The sequence below is a fragment of the Dasypus novemcinctus genome, chromosome 9, assembly GCF_030445035.2.
Source record: "Dasypus novemcinctus isolate mDasNov1 chromosome 9, mDasNov1.1.hap2, whole genome shotgun sequence".
Lineage (NCBI taxonomy): Eukaryota > Metazoa > Chordata > Mammalia > Cingulata > Dasypodidae > Dasypus > Dasypus novemcinctus.
The window spans coordinates 122,365,258-122,391,256 of NC_080681.1; the positions used below are offsets into that span (position 1 = coordinate 122,365,258).

General features: G+C 44.9%; 1 protein-coding gene across 2 annotated transcripts; it reads left to right on the forward strand.

Annotated features, from left to right (window-relative positions):
- The first annotated feature begins 5,234 nt into the window (after positions 1-5,234).
- On the forward strand, positions 5,235-25,999 carry EXOSC10 (exosome component 10). Of its 2 annotated transcripts, none has more exons than XM_004482543.4 (25): positions 5,235-5,757; positions 6,809-6,945; positions 7,653-7,776; positions 8,815-8,919; positions 10,410-10,575; positions 10,765-10,879; positions 11,873-11,948; positions 12,163-12,273; positions 12,473-12,616; positions 13,121-13,311; positions 14,294-14,450; positions 14,623-14,771; positions 14,947-14,997; positions 15,681-15,792; positions 16,818-16,868; positions 17,031-17,109; positions 17,205-17,314; positions 19,583-19,678; positions 19,947-20,021; positions 21,178-21,265; positions 22,459-22,532; positions 23,115-23,286; positions 24,041-24,102; positions 24,624-24,700; positions 25,865-25,999. In XM_004482543.4, the coding sequence occupies exons 1-25, from the start codon at positions 5,674-5,676 to the stop codon at positions 25,893-25,895; spliced, it is 2,637 nt and encodes an 878-aa protein (XP_004482600.2). In that variant the 5' UTR covers positions 5,235-5,673; the 3' UTR covers positions 25,896-25,999. The 2 variants fall into 2 exon arrangements, with proteins under 2 accessions (XP_004482600.2, XP_004482602.2); XM_004482545.3 differs by having other exon boundaries at positions 5,638-5,757; positions 7,599-7,776.

Consider the following 25,999-nt stretch of genomic DNA (forward strand, 5'->3'; position numbering starts at 1 on the left):
GGTGTTTTTTTTTACTTTATTTTTAAAGAAGTTTTAGATTACAGAGAAGTTACATCAAAAATATAGTGGGGGGGAAGCGGACTTGGCTCAACAGATAGCATGTCCGCCTACTACATGGGAGGTCCACGGTTCAAACCCAGGGCCTCCTTGACCCATGTGCAGCTGGCTCATGCACAGTGCTGATGCACACAAGGAGTGCTGTGCCATGCAGGGGTGTCCCCTGCATAGGGGAGCCCCATGTGCAAGGCGTGTGCCCCATAAAGGAGAGCCACCCAGTACGAAAGAAAGTTCAGCCTGCCCAGGAGTGGCGGCCGCACACACGGAGAACTGACGCAGCAAGATGATGCAACAAAAAGAGATACAGATTCCCGGTGCTGCTGACAAGAATAGAAGCAGACACAGAAGAACACATAGCAAAAAGACACAGAGAACAGATGACTGGGGCAGGGGTGGGGGGAAGGGGAGAGAAATAAATAAAAATCTTTAAAAATACATATGGGGGGGATGCAGATGTGCCTCAGGCAGCTGGGCTCCCACCTACCATGGGAGGCTGCTGGTTCAGATCCCGGGGCCTCCTAAAGAAGACAGCGAGCTAGCAGGACAGGTAGGTGCAGCAAGCTGAAACAACAAGAGACACAAGAAGAAAAAAAAGAACATAATGGGAGACACAACAAAGCAGGAAGGGAGCAGAGGTTCCCCAAAGAAGATAGTGAACTGATATAGGCAGGCGCAGCAAGCTGATGCAACAAGATGACACAACAAGACGGGGGAGAAAACAGAAGGAGAGACACAACAAAACAGGGAGGAGAGGTGGCTCAAGCAATTAAGACACCTTCCCCCCATAGTGGAGGTCCTGGGTTTGTCTCCTAGTGCCTCCTAAAGAAACAAGGAAGATGAACAGACGCAGCAAGTGTGAAAAACAAGGGGGTGGGGAGAAAAATCTTCAAAATACATACATACATACATATATATATATATGTATATGTATAGGGGATTACCATGTATCTCCATGCCTTCCCCTCTCACATTTTCCCCTATTAATGATGTCTTTCATTAGTGTGGTACATTTGTTAAAATTGATGAACAAATATTGAAGCACTGCTACTAACCATGGTCTATAGTTTACATTATGGTTTACATTTTGTACCGTACAATTTTATAGGTTTTGACAAAATGTATAATGACCTGTATCCATCATTGCTATATCATGCAGATCAATTCCAATGCCCAAAAAATGCTCCATGTTCCACCTATTCTTCCATCCCCGTCCCCTCAGAACTTCTGGTGACAACTATCTTTATATCAATGTTTTAAGTTCTTCTGTTACTACAATAATAGTCTACTTTGGTCCATGGTTGCTGTATTAGTCAGCCAAAGGGGTGCTGATGCAAAATACCAGAAATTGGTTGGTTTCTATAAAGGATATTTATTTGGGGTAGGAGCTTACAGATATCAGGCCATAAAGCATAAGTTACTTCCTCACCAGAGTCTATTTTTACATGTTGCAGAAAGATGGCTGCTGATATCTGTGAGGGTTCAGGCTTCCTGGGTTCCTCCCTTCCAGAGTCTTGCTTCTCTCTGGGTTCAAGGTTCCTTCCTTCCCAGAGCTTACTTCTTCCCGGGCTTAGGGGTTCTCTCTTCCTGGGGCTGACTTCTTTTTCCTCTGTGAGCTTACTTCCCAGGGCTCCAGCTTAAGGCTTCAGCATCAAACTCCAACATCAAAAACCCTCACATCAAAAGCCCCAACTCTGCCCTTTGCCATGCCTTTTACCACGCCCTAATGACATGGCCCAATCAAAGCCCTAATCATCACTCAATCATGCCCAGTGATAGACCAGATTACAAACATAATCCAATATCTGTTTTTGGAATTTATATCAAACTGCTACAGTTGCATTCCCTCCTTAGATTTTTTCATTCCTTAAATGGGACTTTGGGATTGTAATGCTACAATCTGCTTCACTGGATAGCTTTTTATTCCTATTAGGTCATAAAATGAAACATTTATTCCTTCAACGTTCATAAGCCCTTAGTACAGGAACAACAAATGACACAAGGATATACATGACATGGTCCCTTCCCTCAGCATGTGTACAGGCCAGAGAAGGTGAAGACAGCCTAAGAGGTAAGTAAATTGATAACTCTACTCCTAGCAAAGTGACAAGAAGAGCCATGTGCAGAGTGTGAACCATAGAGGGAGCACTCATTCCACCAGAATTCCCCTGCAATGAAATTGTAGATATTTAACCATTTTTATATACAAAAATGGCAGTTCAATAGATTGATCCTCAGAGTTCAGCACGTCTGGCTCAGGGGTCAGTGGGGAATAGCAGAAAAAGACCAGATCATGGCCTGGCCTGCCTCACAGCTCAATGGCAAGGAGTTTGGACCCAAAGTTGCCCACAACAGGCAACCATTTGAATTTTTAAAACAGGAGTAGTGTTTTTGAAAAGACGAATGGTGACAAATGGGTGGGGGGAAACAAAATTAGAAGCCGAAAGACCCAGTAAAGATGCTACTGCAGTCTTGGGGAGGAGAGAACATTAAATGGAGCTGGCAAGCACTATACATAGATTCCCTCCAAAGAGCATGCCTAGCGAGAGGTTCTTCCAAAGAATATTCTTTTTAGTTGTTTAATGAGTTGTCATTTTCAACTTTTTTCCCTAAATGTCTGGTCCACAAATACCCAGTGAGAAATACTGTATAATTCTAAAAGTTGTTCAGAGAACTTGAATTGGGGGAGCATGAGAATTGCAAGGCCAGGAACCCTATCTTAGGTGTCTTTGCTTCCCCAAAATCTGGCAGAAAACCTAGCCCTCAGTGATACTCCACAAAAGTTTGTTGGAGGACTCCTCTATTAAAAACAAAAATGGAGTCAAATTTCACAATACTTAGAACATTTTTTTAAAGATTTATTTCTCCCTTCCCTCCCCATTGTTGCACTCACTGTTTACTCTGTTTGTTGTGTGCTCTCTGTATCTGCTTGCCTTCTTTTTAGGAGGCACCAGGAATTGAACCTGTGACTTCCCATATGGGAGGGAGGCATCCAATTGCTTGAGCCACCTCCCCTCCCTGCTTGTTGGGTCATTTGTTGTATTTCCTTGTTGTGTCATCTCATTGAGTTACCGCAGTGCATCAGCTCGCTGTCTTGCTCATCTTTAGGAGGCACCAGGAATCTCCCATGAGATAGGTGGGTACTCAACTGCTTGAGCTATATCCACTTCCCCTAATAACATTTTTTTTTATCGGCCTTCTTGGGCTTGCTTGCTGTCTGCTCTCTGTGTCCATTCGCTGTGCGTTCTTGTGTGTCTGCGTGTCTCTCTCTGTTGCGTCATCTTGCTATGCCAGCTCTCCACGGGCGTGGGCCATCAGTTTTCCGCAGGCACGGGCTGTCAGCTCTCCATGGGCGTGGGCCAGCTTGCCTTCACAAGAAGGCCCTAGGTCCCATATGGTAGACAGGAGCCCAATTGGTTGACCTACAGCCACTTGCCTCCCCTAATAACATTTTTAACATTCATAGGTAAGAAGTCTGATTCCTATCTCTCGGATTTTCTAGAACAGTCCTAAACCATGAATCACCTATTTTGATCCAGAAAATATCACCATGTCCAGACCAGAATCTGACTTATTTCCTTTTTTTAGACTTATTTTATTAATCGCTCCCCATCCCCTTGTTGTTTGTACTTGCTCTTGTCTGTTCGTCTTCTTTGTTTTTCTTTAGGAGGCAACAGAAATTGAACCAGGACCTCTGATGTGGGAGGAAGGTGCCTAATTGCTTAAGCCACCTACGTTCTTTGCTTTGTTGTATCTCATGTTTTCTCCTCTTCTGTCTCCTTACATCATCTTGTCACTTCAGTTTACTGTACCTGCTCATCAGTCCAGCTTGCCATTTTGTTCATCCTGTTTAGGAGGCACCAGGAACCTCTCCTCCCTGCTTTTTGTTGAGTCTTTCATTACGTTTTTCCTTCTCGTGTCTCTCTTTTTCCTTTAAGATTTCATTTATTCCCCCCCCCTTGTTTTGCACTTGCTGTCTGTTCCCTGTGTCCATTTGCTATGTGTTCTTCTGTGTTTGCTTGTCTTTAGGCAGCACTGGGAGACAATCCTGGGAACTTCTAGAGTGGGAGAGAGGTGTTCAATCTCTTGCGCCACCTCAGCTCCCTGATCTGCTGCACCTCTTATTATCTCCCCTCTGTGTCTCTTTTTGTTGCATCATCTTGCTGTACCAGCTTTCCACACGGGCCAGCACTCCTGCGTGCCTGTGTGGGCCAGCATGCCACATGGGACAGCACTCAGTGCAGGCCAGCTTGCCTTCACCAGGAGGCCCCGAGTATCAAATCCTGGACCTCCTATATGGTAGAGGGGAGCCCAATTGCTTCAGCCACATCTGCTTCCCCCTTCTTGTGTCTCTTGTTGCACCACCATGTTGTGTCAGCTCACCATGTCTGCCTGTCGCACCAACTTGCTGTCTTCTTTAGAGGCACCAGGAACCAAACCACGGACCTCCCTTTTGGTAGGCGGGAGCCCAATTGCTTGAGCCACAAACACTTCCCAATCTTTTTTCTGACCCTTTTGGTTCTAGATGAAGTAACTAGCAATGACTACAGTGATGTTACCTTTTATGAAAGATATGGGGCATGGGGATGGGTGAACTCAGAAAAATGGTGGCCATCAGTGGTCGAGATATGATTAGGGCTAAGGAATCATTGGGCTTAAGATCTTTGGTGAATCCAATGGGTTTTAAATGACATCTAAGAAAAAAAAAATTACCAGAGGCAGGGGAGGCGCTAATGGAGGCCTTTAAAGACCGTCTAACACTTCAATCCAAAATGGCTCTGTATAAGCCCGTTTGAAGGGGTGTGCAAAGAATGACTTTCAGGATCATTCCATTCCTAGGGTTCCACAGGCTGGAGCTTAAAATTTTTTCTCCAAAGAGAAAGGGGTACTAGAAATGAGGCCTAGTCCTGCCAAAGGGTATACCACCTCTGCTCTTTAAGTAGACAAAATACACCCCCACTGAACTTCCTGGAGTCCATTCTCCCCACTCCCAGCTGCCTAACGATGCAGTGCCTCCCTCATAGCAAGAACTCTTCCACTTACTCGTTTACAAAGTGTTTACTGAGTTTCATTATGTGCCTTAGCAAGAGTGGTTCCAGTGGTGTAAACGGGGAAGGACGTCTGATTGGAGGGGTTCAAAAGAGTGGTGGAGGCGTAGTTCAGCAGCAGCGTAGAGCCTCTTTCCGGAAGTTTTCCTACAAAAGGTAAGAGAAATGTGGCGGTGGCTGGAAAGTGTGGGTCGAGTGTTTTTCTTTTCTTAGCTGGGAGAGAGTTCAGCATATGTGCAGGCTGCTGGGCATGAACCAAGAGTGAGAGGCGAGATGCAAGACGCGATCCCCAGGGCGCGACGGACACTGATCCAGGGCGTGGGAGGGATTCGCCTTCCATATGAGCATTATTGGGCCCTCCGGTTCCCACGCTAAACCGCAGGGTTATCAGGACTTTGCAATAAGACGTTGAAGTAAAACTTTAAGTTCTCGGGAAGTAGAGCTGAGGGCTAATTCCCCAACTCAAGTCCCTCAACCGGTTGCTCTGAATTCGCCCTCTGCACATGCGTCATGCGTACGCGTTGCGTCGGTCTGAGACAATCTCGCGAGAAGAGCTGGAAAGGCCGGAAACATGGCGCCTCCCAGTCCCAGAGAGCCCAAGGCCGATGGGGAGATGGTGTTGCCGGGCTTCCCGGACGCAGACAGCTTCGTCAAGGTGAGTTAGTGGGGCCTCGGAGGCACCAGGAGCCGCCCGCGGCGGCCGAAAGCAGGCGCGGGCCGCAGCGGAGTCCCGCGCGGGGGTTGAGGAGCCGCTGTCGGCTCTTGCGCATCATCCTGGCGGGCTGCGGCCCGCTCTGTTTCCGAGAGCCCTTGTTCCCCCGGCTGAGCCCTTGCAGCCCTGACTGTGGAAAGCGGTCTCCGCGTCCAAAAGGAAGACTCCCGTGTCCCCCTGATGTTTCCAGCTCTCGGCGACCTCGACCCTGCCCATGCCTGAGCCACCGGCGAATTCTCGGAGAGGCTCGGCTTCTTTACACCTCCGACACCTGCACCGCGGTCTCCGCTCCTGCAACCGACGTGGTCTTCCATCTCTCCTGACGCCCGATCCTACATAATCTCCAAGCCCCGATAGAGCTACCGTGGAATGTCCCTCCTCTAAGTGTCGTAGCACATTTATCACTATCTCAGACGAGACTGGAAGCTCCTGAAAGGAACAGAGAGGGTCCATTTAAATTTCTTGTGAAATGCGTTTAATTTTTTTTGAAATGTGTTTTAAAGATGAGCAAAATAAAACTAGTTTTAAATGCTTCATGTATACCTTTTATGCAGCCATGAAACTAATCATATTACCTCTCATTTACTTGTAGCGGATCCTGTTACTAATTCATTTATTTATTTGGATCTGAATAGTTCCCGCACCCCTAACTGAGGTCCTAATCGTGTGGGGTTCATGCTCACAAGCTACCATATATCTCAGAATGACTCCGTGTTCCACCTCCTTTCTCATTTTCTTTGTGTTTGTTCTATCTCTTCCCACTCTCCAAAAATGTACACTCCAAAACTTGGTTTTGTGTTCTTCATTGTATCCTAAACACCTAGAATAGAGCCAGGGTAGTCAGTACCAAATGGATGTTTTCTGGATGAATAAAGATAGGGTATCTTCAACTTCTAACACAATGCACTATATATTGTAGATCTTCAAAAAATAATTTACCAAATGAATGGGGATCCATGTTTAAAACATGCCTTCTTTTCTGGTTTTTGAACAGTTTGCTCTTGGGTCAGTGGTGGCAGTTACCAAGGCATCTGGGGGCCTACCACAGTTTGGAGATGAGTATGATTTTTACCGAAGTTTTCCTGGCTTCCAGGCATTTTGTGACACACAGGGAGACAGGTTGCTTCAGTGGTAAGTACCATATATTATTTTCTGGAGTTAATAAAAGAAATGAAAATAAAGAATTAGATGCTTTTTCCTGAAACTTGTTTTTCCTTACCATAATTTTCCATGCTTATAAAGAGCTACAAGATAGGAAAACGAACGAGTAGGATTAGGGATATATTACTTGGTAAATTTTGAGTCCAATTTTTTAAAAATACGTTGACTTTTGTACCCATAGGCAACAGATATTACTTGCATGAGTATGGACCTTGGAAACTTAGATCCAAGATATTCACATGACTTGCAGAGTCGCAAGTATTAACTTTCTACTAAGTATTTTAGGATGGTTAATATACAAACATTAATTTTGTTTACCTGTTGCATGTCAGAATTGGAGACACAGTTTTAGATTTGCCATGTTAAAACAATGAAATAAATGCAATGTATGCTATTTACATACTATCATATATTTTTCAGGATTTAAAAAAATTTTTTTGGTAATTACTCCCACCCCTTCAATGAACAGATGAGGAAAGTGAGTCTTAGCTACATTTAGGGAATTGTCCAAAGCCACACAACTAGCTGTCTCTTGGAGGGTTACTGTAAGGATACAAGCTTTATTAATTTAATGAAAAAGTATGGGGAACAGCATGAGCCGAGCCCTTTGCCCTTTCTCCCAGATTGTGAACAAATGAATGAATGTGTGCACACTCACCTGGGTGTCCCTTCCTCAGCATGAGCAGAGTAATGCAGTACCATGGGTGTCGCAGCAGCATTAAGGATCGAAGCAAAGTGACTGAGTTGGAGGATAAGTTTGATCTCCTAGTTGATGCTAATGACGTCATTCTGGAAAGAGTGGTGAGTATTCTACCTCATTCTTAAGATAACTAACAAATGAAGAGTTTTTTATTATCAAATATAAAGGGCAACCCCAGCATCTTAGAAAATAAGTTTAGCATTTCTTACTGGTAACAGCATTCCCTTCCTTTGACCCTTGGCTTCTGTTTATCCAAAAATAAGTGCAGTTGTCCTCAAATAGTACTATCTATAGAATCCTATTTTTAAGGTGCTTGATTAAAAATCCACCTTCCAGATATGCAAATCCTGTTTGTCAAGAGCAGTAACCTTTCTATCAGCCCAATCGAAATGTAATCCAGTTTTACTTCGTTATTCAAAATCTGTTCAGCACCCTGACTCAGGATTGGAAGGAAATGTGGATCATTTGGTCTACCTTGCCATCTATTTATGTCTAATTCCACAGCAGAATGTTACTTACAGAAATATACGAATTATCTAAAAATAAATATAACCCTTAACTGTGTGAAGGTACTGGAAGTATTTAAATTATACTCCCCTGTCCCATAAAATCATTGTTTCTATTGTTTAAATAGCCACAGGTCTTGCAGCAGTTTCTTGAGTTTTATGATTTCAAGTTCCTTCATGCTACCGATCCATCATCTGGGTGCATTTTCATTTCTGGTGCCCAGAATGATATTCCACATCTGCTTTGATAGCACAGAGTAGGTCAGGACAACCGTCATCCTCATTTTTAAAAACTGCTATCATTAATGTATGCAGGTTGGGGTGTTTTTATTTATTCTAATGGCCACTTCACATTAAATCCCATTTGAATTTTCATCCCAATTGAGAGCTGTAAAGAGAGTGAATCAAGGTTTGGGAGTAGCTGATTACTGATCTGTCTTTGAGCAAATAGTGCTTTAATTGCATTCCATAATAACTGCACTCCCTAATCACCCATCATACTTTGATAAGCTCTTATGTGTATATATTCTTTCGCACATAATTCTTTGAATATATTTCTTTAAAATTTTATGTAATTAACTCTGGTAACCAAGAAAGAAAAACACTGTAAACTAATTCCTTTTCTACCTCTAGGGTATTTTACTGGATGAAGCATCAGGTGTGAATAAGAATCAACAGCCTGTGCTCCCTGCAGGATTGCAGGTCCCCAAAACAATAGTGTCCAGCTGGAACCGTAAGGTGAGGACTTCATTTCAGGTTTACTAGAGCTTCTAATGTCAGCTTTATAATAGGGCATTTTCCCATTTCTAATATGCATTTCTATTCCAATTTATTGGACACAGAACTAGCCACCGCCACCTCTAACTTGTTCTTACTGATACCCTCTTCTCCACTTTGCATCTCTCAGTCCCACGTGTGCGCACACAGACGTTCTTTTTTGAAAACTGAACCAGGGTCCTCGCATGTGGGAAGCTGGTGCTCAACCACTGAGCCACATTGGCTCCCCTGAGTTGGTTTTTTCCTATGTTTTGCCTGTTGTTTTCTGTTTAGGAGGCACCAGGAACCAAACCCAGGATCTCTCATGTAGGAAGTAGATGCTCAACCTCTTAAGCCACATCCCTTCTCCCAAACATTCTCTTTTGTTTGTTTGTTTTTTCTTGTTTCCCCCATACATTCTTTTTTATTTTTCTGTGTTTTCTTTCTGTGTCTGCCTGTATTCTCATTAGGCAGCTCTGAGAACCAATCCTGGGACCTTCTGGAGTAGGAGAGAGGTGATCATTCTCTTTATGTCACCTCAGCTCCCTGTTCTGCTATATGTTCTCATTATCTCTCCTTTGTGTCTCTTGTTGCATCACCTTGCTGCACCAGCTCTCCACGTTGGCCGGCACTCCTGCACGGGGCAGCATTCCTGTGAGGGGCAGCACTCCTGTGTGGGGCAGCATTACCATGCGCGGCAGTACTCCCGTGTGGGCCAGCACTCCATGTGGGCCAGCTTGTTGCACAAGCCAGCTTGCCTTCACCAGGAGGCCCTGGGCATCAAACTCTGGACCCTCCATATGGTAGAAAGGAGCCCAGCTGCTTGAGCCACATCTGTTTCCCCCCATACAGTCTTTTATTTTTTCCCCTTCTTTTCTATTTTTATGATTATTTAAGTTTCTTTTTCTTTTTTATAAACCCTTGTGTCAAGGGCAGACTTTTAATAGATGGCAGTGAGGGAACTGAAGTGCTACGTACGAAACCCTTACCCAGAGCAGTTCTTCTACAAGTGGTTTAGCACCAGGTTCCCCGCAAATGTGCAGTGCATGACAGGCAAGGGGGCAGTCCCCTTCCAGCCGCACCCCATTTCCCAGGATGAGGGGCTCTCCGCACCGGACCCCAGTCCCAATGCACAGTGGGGGGTGCCGCACATGCAGGCACACATGATGCTCTGCCGGCAGGGATGGCAGGGGACTGGCTATCCAAGGCCAGCCAAGGCTCCATGGCACTGCCATATCGTTCTGCCTTAGAGGTGACTTAGAGGTATTCAGTCATAATCCACAGGTGGTAGCTTCGCCTCATTGCCTCCGCAGCCAAGCACATACACCAGATGTCTGAACCTGCGGCCATGCATTCTTAAATGAACAGCTCTTGAATACTCCCATCTTCCTGAAAAAATCACATTTGTTGGAATTTGCTTTTCTAATTCATCGAGTTGTTGTATTATGAAGGCTTTTATTTTTTCATCATAGGCAGGAGAATATGGCAGAAAAGCAAAATCTGAAATTTTCCGGTTGCTTCATGCAAAAAACATCGTCCGACCTCAGCTCAAGTTTCGAGAGAAGATTGACAATTCCAACACACCGTTTCTTCCTAAAATCTTCATCAAGCCCAATGCTCAGAAACCCCTACCTCAGGGTAAGTGGTGTAAACTCTGCCTCTTTATGAGTCTTCTTTCAATCAGGTGCAAAAACAAGTAAAGGGGAAAGGTCTCTCTCCTGCTGCCCTTTCTTCAAAGGGTGCCAGGTAATCCCTCCATAGGTGAGAAAGATGCAGTTGTGTCTGTCTCTTTTGTGATGGGTGTTTTTGTCACTGCTTGGTATCCAGCTCTCTCTAAAGAAAAGCGGGAACGCCCACAGGATCGTCCTGAAGACTTGGATGTCCCACCTGCCCTAGCAGATTTCATCCATCAGCAGAGAACCCAGCAGGTTGAGCAAGACATGTAAGTGTTTGCCTGTGTTTGAGCTTTTTAATCTTTATGCCACATTTTCACTTCTGTAAAATGTATAAATGAAAACAAAAAATCTTAGGTGATTTTTATCTTATCTTAACATGTCTTACTATCAGTAAAAGCTCCTGCTGGCATTGACAAAGCGCCTGTACAAGCATTGTCTCCTGTCATCTGCACTGCAGCTACCTCGCCGAGCAGGAGCAGTTGCTTTCATCCTCATTTCGTAGATGTAAAAACAGAATTAGAGAGGCTGACATCCCACAAAGCTAGAACTTGAAACTCAGTTTTTGTAAAATTGTCTACCTCCTTACCACTCTGCCTTTCTTATTAGCTGGGGACTCACTAATGAATTCAATAGGGAAGAACATTTTTCACTGGCAGAAAAGGAACTTGGAAAAACTTCACATAGGTAAATGGACTTTGCCTTCAGTATACTGAGGAAAAGGGGATAAAAACTTTGTTAGAATTGGCCTTTTCTCCTAGCCAGTCTGTCTGAATATGCATTCCTTAGCATTCAGCTCTGCAGTGTGAGGCTCCAAGCTGAGCACTAGAGAAAGATGGTGAAGGTGCCTTTGTCCTCAAGAGACTCTCAGGCTTGGGATTTTTACATGACATGATAGAGGAGCAGAAAAAATAAAACATTTCTTACAGGATCGACTGAAATATTTGCCCCATCTTCCTTTATTTTTCTTAGATTTGTTATTCCCAACCATGAGGAATTGTGTATTTCTCATTTTTTAATCATCGCCAACACCTAACTTAAAGAGTGTTTGGTAAATAAGTGCTTAGACCTTTCTAAATGAATAGATTTTTTATTCTTTGTTAAGGATGAACAGATATCACTTGATTTATTTGATACACTTGTATTATTTCATTGAAATAATGTGGTCTTATTTGTTTTTTACAAATCAGTTCAGAGCAGTTATTTTTCCTCTGAATTATGGAATAAATCAAAAGATTTCACCTTCTGTTTTATTTATTCAGGTTTGCACATCCTTATCAATATGAACTAGATCACTTTACTCCACCCGATTCAGTTCTTCAAAAGCCACAACCCCAGGTTAGTACCCAACTGTAGTTTAAGAATGGTGTCTGAATAGTCCAGGAAGAATCAAATAAGTAGATTAGTTGGTGTAATTTTTACTTTCCTTAAACATCTTTAAGTAGAAGGTTTTGGCTTTGGGTCATTTCTCTACCTCGTAATTCATTTTATATTTCAGTGAGGGATGATTCTCAATATTTCTCTCTCTTTTAATTATACCTTCTTGGTCCAGTTATATAGACCTGTGGAAGAAACACCCTGCCATTTTGTATCCTCCCTGGATGAGCTTGTGGAACTCAATGAAAAGCTATTGAATTGTAAAGAATTTGCTGTAGACTTGGAGGTAACTTTTAATGACCTTGAGTGAAATTATATTTTTTTATAAGTTCACCTAGTTAAAAAGTTTAAAATTAATCCTAATTTTAGCCTATTTTTTTGTACAAGTTAATGATACAGTTTTGCTCTATAGCTGACATTTCAAAAATAGTGAAAGCCTAGTAAAATCCTTTTTTCCCTGTTCTCCCCCTTTCTGTGTGTTTTAGCACCACTCTTACCGGAGCTTCCTAGGACTTACCTGCCTGATGCAGATTTCCACCCGAACAGAAGACTTCATTGTTGACACCCTGGAGCTTCGAGGTGACATGTACATTCTCAACGAGAGCCTCACAGACCCAGCTGTCGTTAAGGTCAGCCAGCCTTTTCCTGCTTTTGCATGTGAGTGCAAGATTTAAGGTCTTTTCAGTTTGCTCTCTCATTATTTCAACACAAACCCAGTAAAGTTAAGAGAAATAGTGATTGTTTCCTGTACTAAGGACCACATGCTAAACTGCTCTTGTATTTAAACTCTTATTAGAACAGCTAAGATTTAGCTCATTACCATCCAGAAAAATGTTAAATCACTTTATATGACTACTGTAGTGAGCCTAAGCCATCAGGATTGGACTTAATGAGTACACTTGATGCTATTAGAGCTGCTCTCTTAAGTATCATTGGTTGCTAGCAGTTTCAGGTCCTAAGAGTATACAATTAGGAATTTAGAAGGCTGTGTCCCAAATTGAAAGAAGTATTTAAAACTGAACACATTTTAATCTTTATACTGACTTCTACCTCTAGTGTTCTAATAACTTAGAGGAAGAGTTAAATTCCAGGCATGAATGACCTTATACCAATGACTTTCGTTTTGTTTTCAGGTCTTCCATGGTGCTGATTCAGACATAGAATGGCTACAGAAAGACTTTGGGTTGTATGTGGTAAACATGTTTGATACCCATCAGGCAGCACGTCTTCTTAACCTGGGCAGGCATTCACTTGATCATCTGCTGAAAGTCTACTGCAGCGTGGAGTCAAATAAGCAGTACCAGCTGGCAGACTGGAGAATACGGTCAGTTTGCTCGTGCACACTTGTTGGGGAAAGTGGATAGGAGAAGAAAGCTTGATTGTTCGTTAGCATCTCATCCATGGAGACCTGTGTTCAGACTACAGCGCTACTTGACTCTTGAGTTGCCCTGCACTAGGCTTTTCTGTCAGCTCTTTTCAGCACCTAAGAGCTACGGGACATTTGGGGACAGTCAAATTGAGTTTATGTTACCTTAAGAATCATGGAAGTAGTGGTCAAAAAGTTTTGCCATGACAGTATTTGCCCCTGCCAGTCTCTTGATCACAACTCTCATGTCCCTAATGGGGATGGTTATGTATATCTGTGTAAGATGCTTTCCCATAGGTGTGAGAGAATTTTAAGGTACATAATTGATTTAGCCTTGTGGTATAAGGTTCCAACAAAGTTCTGCCACACTTTCTGGAAGTTTCTCAGCTTGATATTTTCAAATGGTTAACTTCCTCTGAGGTTGTAGCTGTCATTTGAAGACTCCAACGATCTTTTCTCCAATTCTTAATGCCAGCTTTGAACATGAGATGAAAATCAGTAATTCCTCAAGCCACTCCCTATTGTTGAGGCTTCACCATGTGCTGAGCATGGCACCTAGTGCTCTTAAGTTATCTTGTGCCATCCTCTCAGCAGCCTTTGAAATACCTTGTTTTCCTTTTTACACCTAAGCAGAGTGAATTCAGAACGATTAAGGAACTTATGCAAGGACAGCCACCTGGAGCTAAGATTCACACTCAGGACTTCACTGCTCTTATTTGTAACCTCATCACTACCTGCGTCCCTTTCTACCCAGCTGTTAAAACAATGGCTTGTCGTATTAAGATGAATGGAAAATGTTGATACAACCATAAAATTGGCTATGAAAGAATCTTTGCTATCAAAAGCGTCCAAGAACATCTTAGCACTCAGAGTACACAAATTAAATTGCTTGCTACCCTTGGAAGAAATCATTGAAACAATTTCTCTGTTGAATTCCTAGACCGCTGCCTGAGGAAATGCTCAACTATGCCCGAGATGACACTCATTACCTGCTTTACATTTATGATAAAATGAGGCTGGAACTGTGGGAGCGAGGCAACAACCAGCCAGTTCAGCTGCAGGTGGTATGGCAACGGAGCAGGGATATCTGCCTTAAGGTAAAACTTCACCAGAGTAATACACCCCTGACACTCTCAAGCTCTTTGTTTCAGATTAGTGCTGGTTCTTAACTTTGCTCTTTACATTTATGACAAGACCCAAACCTTTTGGTGAACCCAGAGCACAGTGTTGATCTCCATTGATTTTGAATATTCTCTTAATATTTTACAGAAGTTCATCAAACCTCTCTTCACGGATGAGTCCTACCTTGAACTATATAGAAAGCAAAAGAAACATCTTAACACACAGCAATTGACGGCCTTTCAGCTCCTGTTCGCCTGGAGGGATAAAACAGCCCGTAGGGAAGATGAAAGTTATGGGTAAGAGATTAGAGATTCTTAGAGTACTTACTTCTAGACTGAGCAAGTCTGGTAACAGAGTATAATAGATTTTTTCCAACTCCCCATGGAAGTTGATTATGTTTTCCCCTGGGTTATAGTATTTAATGAAACTTGGTGGCTGAATTTAATGTGTTCCCATTGTATTTTGTTCCAGATATGTCCTGCCAAACCATATGATGTTAAAAATAGCTGAAGAACTGCCTAAGTGAGTCAAAGAACTGATTAATATATTCTCACTTTCTCAGTAGAGTTCTTCTCCTTCGAAATTAGGCTTTTCTGATTGCTGTCATCCAAGACTAGTCCACTTAGAGAAAGTTCCTGCTTTAAGGAAGTTAGCAAGTCCAAGGAATTGAAAATTTCTGTCCTCTGCCTGCCATTTAAGAACTAAAACTTCTGCGCTGGAGCTGAGTCTGTGATTATGCCTTACTTATGTTAGGTGTAGCATAAGTCTCTGAGCCGACAGCATCTACTTTGAAGAAAAGAAAATGTCTCACATTCTCTTATCTGTACTCTCTCCCAAATTAAGGCATCTGTAATTTTAAATGTTTTATGATGTTAATTGGATTAAAGAATCAAAATTTATCATTTCTCATTCACCCCATTGCAAAATTCACAAAGCTGTGGAAGTAATTTCAAGCTCTTCCCATTCGCAGGAGTCAGGCACTGGGAGGAGGCTCCCTACAGCTTGGTGTAGTGAAAAGCACACGTAGAAGTAATCAGCCTGGGCTGACAGGTTGTCATGCTCTTTCGTAACCAGAGATGACTGTGTTTTGTTAGCCTTCACCATCTCTGTGCTGTCCAGGCTTTGCCCGGTGCGTTCCTTGTCTGGAAGCCTGTAAGGGCTGAGTTTGTAAGTGACAAGTTGAATGTGTTCTTCCTTGTCTTCAGGGAACCTCAGGGCATCATAGCTTGCTGTAATCCAGTACCACCACTTGTACGGCAGCAGATCAACGAAATGCACCTTTTAATCCAGCAAGCTCGAGAGATGCCCCTGCTCAAAGTAAGAAGCTTTTCTTCAAACAGGCCTCAACTCAGTAGACTTAGCATCTTCCTCCTTCATTGTCTTCTGTATACGTGAGCTTGTCTCCATTTGAAAAAAAACTCCAGGAAATAATGCAGGTTAGAAAATCCAGTGGATCTCTTCTCTTGGAGTTAGCTACTTTTTCTTCATGATAGTCAAGAGCTAAAATTTATTCTTTCTATTGTATTGTCTTGGATCTAAGAGTAATGTCCAGTGACTGGGCCAATTAGCTGTTATTCTGAGGCAGTTAATACAGCACAGTAAAATGGAGTTGGGATCCTAGCACAGGGAGGTGGTTTTGGAAGCCTGCAGGGGACCAGGTGTGAAGTAACAGAGCTCCACATAGGTGTGGTGGGCACAGAAACGGAAAGGACAGATGCAAGAAGCATCGTCATAAGAAACCGATGGAATTTAATAACAGATGGTGAGAGCAGCTGCTGTTTGTAGGCTGTGCTGAGGGCTTCAGTGGTGTCCTCTGAATGCCCTTGGGTGTGGACTAATGGAGGCCGAGGCAGGGGCAGCTGACACCAAATGAGAGCTTCGGTGCCTGGGAAAATAAGGGAGTCCTGGGTAGAAGCAGGGAATTCAGGGAGAGCTAATTCTGTGAAGGAGATGCTATGGTCTAGACATATTTAGATGAACTCAGGATACCTGGCTGGAGCTGCAGATTACTTGTGTCTGTATGAGTGTGTGTGTGTGCTAAGTGTGCAAGTACAATAGCATCTCTCTGTGTATGTGTGCTTGTGTCAGGAATATGTTAATGCAGATTTGCATGTTTTATATTTGTTTAGTTATGATAAAGAACATTATTCTTTCGTTCAACAAATAATTGTTTGGCACCTGTCGGTACTGGGCACTCTATAAAAAGAGGGGATGAAAGAGAATCTCTGGTTCCTTGAGAAACCCACAGCCCAGTAAAGGAAGGCAGTCTAGTGCTGGGGAAAAAACCGTGGGTCGTCTTATTAGGTAACTCTCCTCAGATTTTCTATTTTCTTTCTCTCTAGTCTGAAGTTGCTGCTGGAGGGAAGAAGAGTGGCCCATTGCCCAATCCTGAGGTAGAGTGCTATGTTCATTGTCTTTTCTTTTGGGGAAAATACCAGTTAAAGCCAGTGCAAAATAAACCACTCTTACAGAGGCCAGTGCCTAACTGCACAGGGGAAGCTACTGATATACTTGCAAGTTTTCAGTGCCTGTCTTTTGGCTGCTTTCTGATGCAGAGGTTGGAGAATGTTCTCTTTGGACCTCATGACTGTTCCCACACTCCTGCAGATGACTGTGCCCTCATCGCAGCCAGTGGTAAGTAGAGGGTCCTCTGAGATTCCTGGAAGAGCTGGAAAACTGTCTCGTATGAATGCCGTAGGCTTTGACCCTAATGCTTTCTCTACCTGTAGGACCTGTGCCGGTTCAGAAACAGGCAAGCCTCTTCCATGACCCAAAAGAAGAGGAGCCCCCACTGGATACCGCATGCCTTATTGCAACTGCTGTCATCACATTATTCAATGTAAGCAATGCAGAAACCTCCTTGAGGTGATGTCGGCTCATGGGAGTTTATTGGGTTTATCAAACAAGCCGTCAAGCTGTCTGCCTGGATGCTGCATACGCTTTTTTTTTTTAAGCCCCTACCCCACCCCTTTGTCTGCTCTCTCTCCCATTTGCTGTGTGTTTTTCTGTGTCTGCTTATATTCTCATTTGGTGGCTCCAGGAACTGATCTGGGACCTTCTGGAGTGGGAGAGAGGCGATCATTCTCTTGCACCACCTCAGCTCCCTGTTCTGCTACATCTCTTATTGTCTCCTCGGTGTCTCTTTTTGTTGTCATTTTGCTGCACCAGTCCTCCGCATTGGTTGGCATTCCTGTACAGGGCAGCACTCCCACGTGGGCCAGCTTGCCGCACAGGCCAGCTCGCCTTCACCAGGAGGCCCTGGGCATTGAATCCTGGACCTCCTATATGGTAGATGGGATCCCAACTGCCTGAGCCACGTCTGTTTCCCCTGCATACACTTTTGAGACTAATGCTAAAAGGAAAGCCCAGCAGCAGTGGGAATAGGCACGGAGACTGATCAGCAGGCTAATTTTGGTGGCTCTGGGGGACATGATCTGTGAGAAGTGGTGGAGAATGCTCTTGTGAACTCTATGTGTGAAGAAATCCTCAAGGGAAGAGGTGACAGCTTGATACACACTAATGCATAGCAGGGAGCAGGGCTTGGGCTACAGTGACATAGAAACAGGACTCTGGATGCAGCCACTGTCAAGATGGTTCTTCTTGATCCCAGAAAGGATGGAGGGGGCTGTCTCTCCTGATGAATTGCAGAGTATGTGCTGCATCTACCTCCTGGCTCACACCATCACCATTTGCATTTGCTTTAGTGAAGAAAAGAAAACGTTTATATGCCTTTCTCTACACCGTGGTTTATGAGAGGACGTGGAGAGCAGGATGTGTAAGCATTAATAGGCCCGTAGAAATTTGTTTTCATTCCAGAAAGGAGGCTGAATCATGGTAGTTAGTGACTCCATTCTGGGAACCCAGGGGGCTAAACTGGGTCTCTGGGCGTGTGGGGGACTGTGTTCCTGGCTAGGTACTGGCCTGTGTCAGGCCTTCCGCCTTCCGCTCTGTCCATCCTGCTGTTAGGTGTCGCATTTCTGCCACTGTTTGAACACCAGGTTTCTTGCCACAGAAAGATCAGGATGCATTTGTTAGTCAGGACTGATGAATATTCACGTGACTGGGATAAAGGGAAAACAGCAGGAGAACAGCAGGTTTTACTTATTTTTTTAAGTACCGGGGCTGGGGATTGAACCCGGGACCTCATATGTGACAAGCCATTGCTCAACCACTGGTACAGCAGGTTTTATAGAAAGGAAAAGTAGGTAATTTCCAGGCAGGAAGAATCAAGAAAGAGAAGCAAGAATACAATACAATTCATCTGGGATAAAGACAGATACCAAGCTTAGCAAATTTTCATATGATAAAAAGCTGGGTGGTACAGTAGGTTAGAGGATCAAAATCCACAGGTCTTCTATCAGGCAGGGCCAAACCCAGCCTGCTGAAATACCACCTTCAAATTGTGTTACCGTGGCTTTAACTTTCTCTTTTAACTTGGTTACGTAAATCCAGACTGGGTCTTCCTTTAACAATTTGTGAAAAAAGAAGTCTAGGAGCTTTAATTAACATAGTTACTGTGGCCGTCAGGGGGACTCAGCACCAAAAATGTTAACATAAACTTTAGGCTGTGTTAATGTAGAAGTGCCATGTTTAGTCTAAAGCCCATTGCAATCTCCCTGTGCTCAGTGTGCAAGGGAATAAAACCAAAAATTAAGGAAAAGAGTAGTCCAGAATTTATAAATCCAGTCGGAAGCAATTTTCTTTTGCAAAATATCACTTAATACTTGGTAGGATTTGTAATTTTTAACATCAAGTAAGTGGTAGCTGAAGACCTCCAGCTCTAGAGTCAGACAGACCTAGGTTTAAATCCCCATTCTGCCCCTTCCTCTAGACGATTTTTGCAATCTCCCCAAGCTTCCTTTTCCTCATCTGTGAGATGTTGAGAGTGAGGCCACATCTCTCGTGAAGGATGCAACCAACATATGTCGAACACCCTGCTGTGTCCTGGGACAGGCACAGAGTCCAGTACACAGGAGCGAGCACTTCAGAACCACGTGCCATTCTTACTGATGTTACTATTATCCTTTTGATTCTGCTGCATGCTTCAAGGGGTCACAAATTGATCTTGGTTATAACTGATAAGTTCCTGTCTGCTCTGTCCCTGCAGGAACCTAGTGCTGAAGAAAATGGAAAGCGTCCGTTAACGGTTGCACAGAAAAAGGCCCAGAGCATAATGGAGTCCTTTGAAAACCCATTTAGGATGGTAAGCAATACACATGTGTGTCAAGGGCTGACATTATGCAGATTTTCTGCAGCTGTAGCTGCCTTCTAGCTAGAAAAGTAGGCAGTTAGGCTTTGGAGAGAGGGCGCCTCTGAGAAGAGTGGGTGTCAGTGGACCCTGGGTGTCCAGGATGAAACTTTGATTTGAGGTCTTCTGAGGTGAAGCCAGCACGAATACCCCACTTGTGTGCCACTGAAGTAGACATAGGGCCCACCTCGCCCGGCCTTGAACGACTTTCCGTTTCTTCCAGTATCTGCCTTCACTGGAACACCATGCTCACATCTCTCAGGCAGCAAAGTCTGATCCATCATCGAAAATCTATGAAGTAAGTGGAGATTTCCAATGACATAGGTACATTTGTCCCCTTTCCTAAGAGGTTTACAGAATGTCCTGAAGGAAGAAAAGGGGACTTTAATTATTTGAACCAGGTTCTGTCTTAGACAGGGCCCTTTGTGCTTGGGCTTCAGATCATCTGTGACCCCCAGACATGAATGCTAAAAGACATGTCACATCTGTGCATTTGTTCTAGGTTCTATATCTGCAGTTTTTCTAGGGAGAAGGTCCAGAACTTCCATCAGAATCTCAAAGGTGTTCAGAAACCTTTTAAGAAATAATTTGTTTTTTATTTTTAATGAGGTTTAATTTGTATAAAATAAAATGCATAGATATGTACAGCTTGGTACATTTTTATGTCTGTTACTTTAAGGCTCTTAAACTTTAAATTAGAAGTCAAATTTAAAATACTCTCTTATATTGTGTGGTTTGTTTTCAATCAGCATTGTGCCTAAGAATAAGAATGAGAATGCACCATCCCTGGGTCCCCTGTGGTTTTCTAGGGGGCCAGGTTTTCCTGGGGGCCTTCCTGCTAACTGCCTAATGCTAAGAGCCTGCCCCACCCCGCGGGAAGTGCACTCTCTGATCACAAGGGCAGGGGCAGGCTGGCTCCCTCTCCATCGGCACCACTCATCTTGTGGCTCATTTTAGAAATGGAAGGTCAGGGGGGCTTTTGCCTTCTGTCCTTCTCCCCACTGGTTGTAGCACATTGGTCACCTGTACAGCCCTCCATGCTTATGTGTAGTGTCACGCGACACTGTTCCAGGGCCACAGGTTAGCACTGTGTCTATGACAGAGAAGTACGTAAAATTTGCTCTGCCATTTACTGACTGGGTCCCCTGGGACAAGTTATTTAGCCTCTCTGATCCTGTTTCCTCCTCTCTAAGGTGGTGATAATAGCTTTGTCCCAGGGCTAGTGAAGGGATTGAATGAGATGTGCCAGGAATATAGTTGTACTTGGTCTTTCTTAGTAAGTATTTTAGAAGTAAATCCAAGACGAGATTTTATTTTTTGTATCCTTATGTTTGGACTTTATGATTTAGAGTGTGTGTATTCAGTAGGTTAGCATGCTCCACATCACCTCGTTTTAAAAAAAGGCATTTTTCGGTGACGAGTTTTGGAGTTTTTTAGTTTTGTTTTCATTATAGATCAGCAACCATTGGAAGCTGGCAAACCAGGTACAGGTACCAAAAGAATCTAAAGAAACTGCAAAGAAGAAGGCATCTGAACAAACAGGTAGCATTCACTTCCCTCTAAACTTGGTCAAACCAGGCCATGTTTTTGTTGAACAGCCCTTGTACATCACACTCTTACTTATTCAGTCATTTAACAAATCTCAAATATAGCAGAAACAAAACAGACACAGCCCTGCCGTCTGAGCTTTCCTGCTAATGGGGAGTGTGTATTCTGTCAGATGGCAGAAGGCGCGATGCAGAAAAAGAGGCAGGGAGCGCTTCGGGATGGGGCGGAGAGCATGGTTGCTTTGTGTGCTGGTCAGAGAAGGTAGCCTATTAAATGGCCCATTTGAGGAGCTGTCTAGGGAAAGAGCATTCCAGACCAATGGCACAGCAAGTCCAAAGGCCCCAAGGTGGAAGCTTGCTGGGCAAGCTCAAGGAATTGCAAGGAGGCAGTATGGCCGGAGCAGAGTGGAATGGGATGAGGAAGGAGAGCAAGCTGGGCCCATCTTAGGGACCTTGGCTGTCATTCCGGTGAGGTGGGAAGTTTTGTAGGGGTCTGAGCAAAGCATAGCTTGAACTGACTCAAATTGCTCAAAGATTACTCTGGTCTCTGGTTTGAGAGTAGATTGGCAAGGGCAAGGGCAGGGAGACCAGTTGGAAGACATTAGAGGTGACAGTGGCTTAGACCAGGATGGTGGCAGAGGAGGTGGTAAGATCTGTCCTATAAGGGAAGCTGTCAGCATTTGACAGGAGCTGGATGTGGTGTGTGAGAGAAGGAAGGTACCATGGGCGCAAGAGGTGCTGTCCTGAGCAGCTCGGAAGTGGAGTTGCCTTCAACTGAATGATTCTGCAGAAGGGGCCAGTTGGAGAGGGGAGAGGTTTTAGCTCTGGTCTTTGTCAGGTTTTGGTTGAGCTCACTAGTAAACACCGAGATGTCCAGCAGGCTGGGTCTGGGTTCATGGTCAAGGAGCAGGCTTGAGGCATCGGGTACAGAGTCGAGGGGAGCACCTGGGACCAGCCCTTAGCGGCCTGTCTTGCAGGGACTCGCTTGATGGGGAGGAGCCAGCCAAGGAGAGAAGATTGCTCAGTGGGGTGGGAGGAGAACAGAGGAGAGCCGGGGCGTGGACACCAGAGAGGGCTTCAGGGGGGCAAGAATGAGCGGCTGTGATAGCTGCTGGCTAGGCCAGGGCAGATGGGGACAGAGACTGGGCTTTGGGATTCGGCAGCTCTGTAGACAGTGCCCTCTTACAGTTGCACAGGAAGAGGCCAAGGAAGAGCACAGAGCGCCAGAGGAGCAGGCCATCTCTGTCCGACAGCAGGCAGCGGTACGTGCTGGCTTCTCTGCTTTTTCTTTGGAGAAATCGGGTGCCCGTGGTGATGGTTGGGGTTGTCCTCTGCTACCTTAGGATGGCTTGCCCTGGGCTTCAGCTGCAGCAGGGCTTCCTTCTTTATAGTTCATCTGTCTAGTTCAGGCACCTGCTTTTTTCCCCCTCAAAAAAAGTTGATATTAGAATTCCTTTTCGACAGTGTTTATGGTAAATAACCCCACCAGAGTTCTACAGTCGTAGCCAAGGTATTGAAGCTTCACGGTAGTGAAGCCACTCTGCCTATTAAATATTGCATGCTCTCCCACCCCCAGCGTCCTCCAGAACGCTTAACCCCTGCCTTTCTTAAGTAGCCTGCTGACATTTTTTCACCTAAGAATTTTGCGTTCCAACTGGCCTGAGCCTGAGTGTATTTATTTTTAAGCTCCTCCCAGCCACGACTCCTCTCCCATCACTGAGTCTGTTTGCACCCCACGGTAGACAGTCGCGTCCCCCGCAGTGTGCTGACGTTGGGGGCAGGCGGGAGCATCTTTCCCTCTCACACACTTCATGCTGCTTCTCTTGGGCTTGTTAAATATACAGCTAGAAAATGCTGCTAAGAAGAGAGAGAGAACAACAAGTGATCCCAAAACCACAGAGCAGAGGCAAGAGAAGAAAAGACTCAAAGTTTCTAAGAAGCCAAAGGACCCAGATGCGCCAGGAAAAGATTTTACCCCTTATGATTATAGCAAGTCAGATTTCAAGGCTTTTGCTGGTAAGAATGGAACTGTGCTTCCAAGGAGAGGCTGTGTTAGATGAGAAGAACTGGACAGTGAAGGAAGAGCGTGTCTTAGGCTCAGTTTAACCCTGTCCAAGACAGCACTGAGCGAGATTATTCGAGCAATCCAAAGAAACAGCAGTCACTTAGGGAGAAGGGCCGCGGCTCCACACCTCCCCCCACTGGAGCTTACCCAGTAGCCGCTGTGGTGGTTTAGCAAGCTGTCACTCATTGTGGCACAATAACATCTTGTGCCCAGAAACACAGTTCTCACAGATGCACACAGTAAATATTTTGTTTATTGAGAAAACCTGACGCCCATGAGCTACAGCTCTGGTTCCTTAGCCTGCCAGAATCCATCTGCTTTGAAGGGGAGCAAGGGCATGCCTGACTCCTCTCACAGCCTCTTGAGCAGGGAAGGGCCATCCACCCAGCAGCCCTCCCTACAGGAGCATGGCTCAGAGCCCATGTGACCAACAGTGGCCTCCCCGGGGACACAGCCCCTAGTGGAAGTTGCCAGGGCTCTAGCCTCCTGCCCTTAACCTCCTGAGAACAGACCCATGAGAACTGGGCCTGGTCCCTGGGCTGCCCTTAGCTCCTGGAGGCATGATCTATGTCAATGTATGTCAGCCATAAAGGTGGCAACAGACTGACAGCCAGCACATCCCAGATGTCACCGCACGCCCAGCCCAGTAGGATGCCTTCACTGTGCATCACCTCATCCAGCATCTCTGTCTTTCTCACCTTTTAGGAAACAGCAAATCCAAACCTTCTTCCCAGTTTGATCCAAATAAGCAGACCCAGTCTGGTAAGGTAAGAAATATACCTAGAGAATTTTAGCATGCTCCTCAGGCTTTTTTTTTTTTTTACATATTCCATTGCTCGGAAGATGGCTACTCTAGGAATCCTTTCCCTTTGCAAGTCTTTTTTCTCACCTCATTTCTTCCCAAGGACAACCCCTGCCCATTAACTGTTCCAGCAATTTAAAAAAAAAAATGTTTAAAGGCTGTAAAAGCTGCTGTGAGGTATTCAAGGGCATTCGGCTATGTTTGCTACCATGGGAGTTAGAGCTGTAGGCCACAACACTCCCTTTGGTGCCAGCACGAGCTTGCATATGCCCCACGGGGCTGTTGGTACTAGTCAGAGCCAAATGTGGCTGAAGTCTTGCGTGGAGAGGGCAAGGCCCCTGTGGAGCCCTCCTGTTCCTCGAGCTGCTCGGCCTAATGCTCTGCCTTCAAAAATGCGGGACTGTCCAATTACCAGGAAACCAGAGTCAGGCAGGCCATCTGGATTCAGGTGTGTCTTCCCGCTGAAATGGTTTCTTGTCTTTCCAGAAATGCATGGCAGCCAAAAAACTCAAACAGTCAACAGGAAATAAGAGCATGTCCTTTCCAAGTGGAAAATCAGACAGGTATGTGTGGAGGGTCAGCAGGGCCCCTGGTAGAGAAAGCACCTGGCCACACCTGGGACTAGGGGAGGAGCAGCATAGAGGGCCGCTCAAGCTCTTCACCTGGGAAGGAAGGCTCACAGAGAGCCTGCCATGTCCAAATCCCTCTCCTTGTCACTCCACAAACTGAGCTATGAGGAGGGAAAGTGAATTGCTCCATGCCACCTATCACATAGTCTGTCATTGCACCCCAGGACTCAAATTCCAATCAGTCCGAGTTTTCTCCTATTACCATCCAATTTCCTGGGGTCATCCCAGAGCCCATAGATAGAGGTTTTTCTATAGCAGCTTTTTCCGAAGGAATGAGAAAAAGAAACCTCAATAAGCTTATGTGGAGTATTGTCTTTGTTTAAGTATTTTTTAGTTAAAAGGATGAAATCCTAGTCCTTAAAGCAGACCCCGAGGTCATGGGACTTGCCCGGACAGCCGGGCAGGGTGGTGTGGAGGACCTCCCTTCTCTAGATCTGGACCAGCCCTGCTGGGTACATAGCACTGCCCCGGCCCCCCGCCTTCTCCGCTGGAGTCGGGGCAGCGTCGCTGCGCAGCTTAGTTGTCCACGACCCCCTGGACAAAGACCCCCTGGACAAAAACCGTTCTCCCTCACTTCCACATTCTTTTTTTTTTTTCCCAAGATTTTTTTTTTTTTATTTCTCTCCCCTTTCCTCCCTCCCCCGTTGTCTGCTCTCTTTGTCCAGTCACTGTGTGTTCTGTGTTCGCTTGCATTCTTGTCAGTGGCACCAGGAATCTCTGTCTTTTTTATTGCATCATCTTGCTGCATCAGCTCTCCGTGTCTGTGGCACCACTCCTGGGCAGGCTGCACTCGTTTCGCACAGGGCGGCTCTCCTTACGGGGTGCACTCCTTGCGTGTGGGGCTCCCTTACACAGGGGACACCCCTGCGTGGCATGGCACTCCTTGCGTGCATCAGCACTGCACGTGGGCCAGCTCCACACGGGCCAGGAGGCCCTGGGTTTGAACCCTGGACCTCCCATATGGTAAGCAGATGCTCCATCATCTCGGTTGAGCCAAATCTGCTTCCCCACATTCTTAAGGTTTACAATTTTTATAAATCTCAGCTGAGAGCAGTAAGCCAAACTGGAAGAACTAACTGTTGTTTTCTGTCTTTGCAGAGGTTTCAGGCACAGTTGGCCAAAGAGATAGTGTTGGAAGAGATCCTCAGCAGCCCAGTGGACCCAAGCACCAAATTGTGGTGCTGGTTTTGTACAGACTTATTTTTAAACCATTAAAAATAATTCCTATTGAAA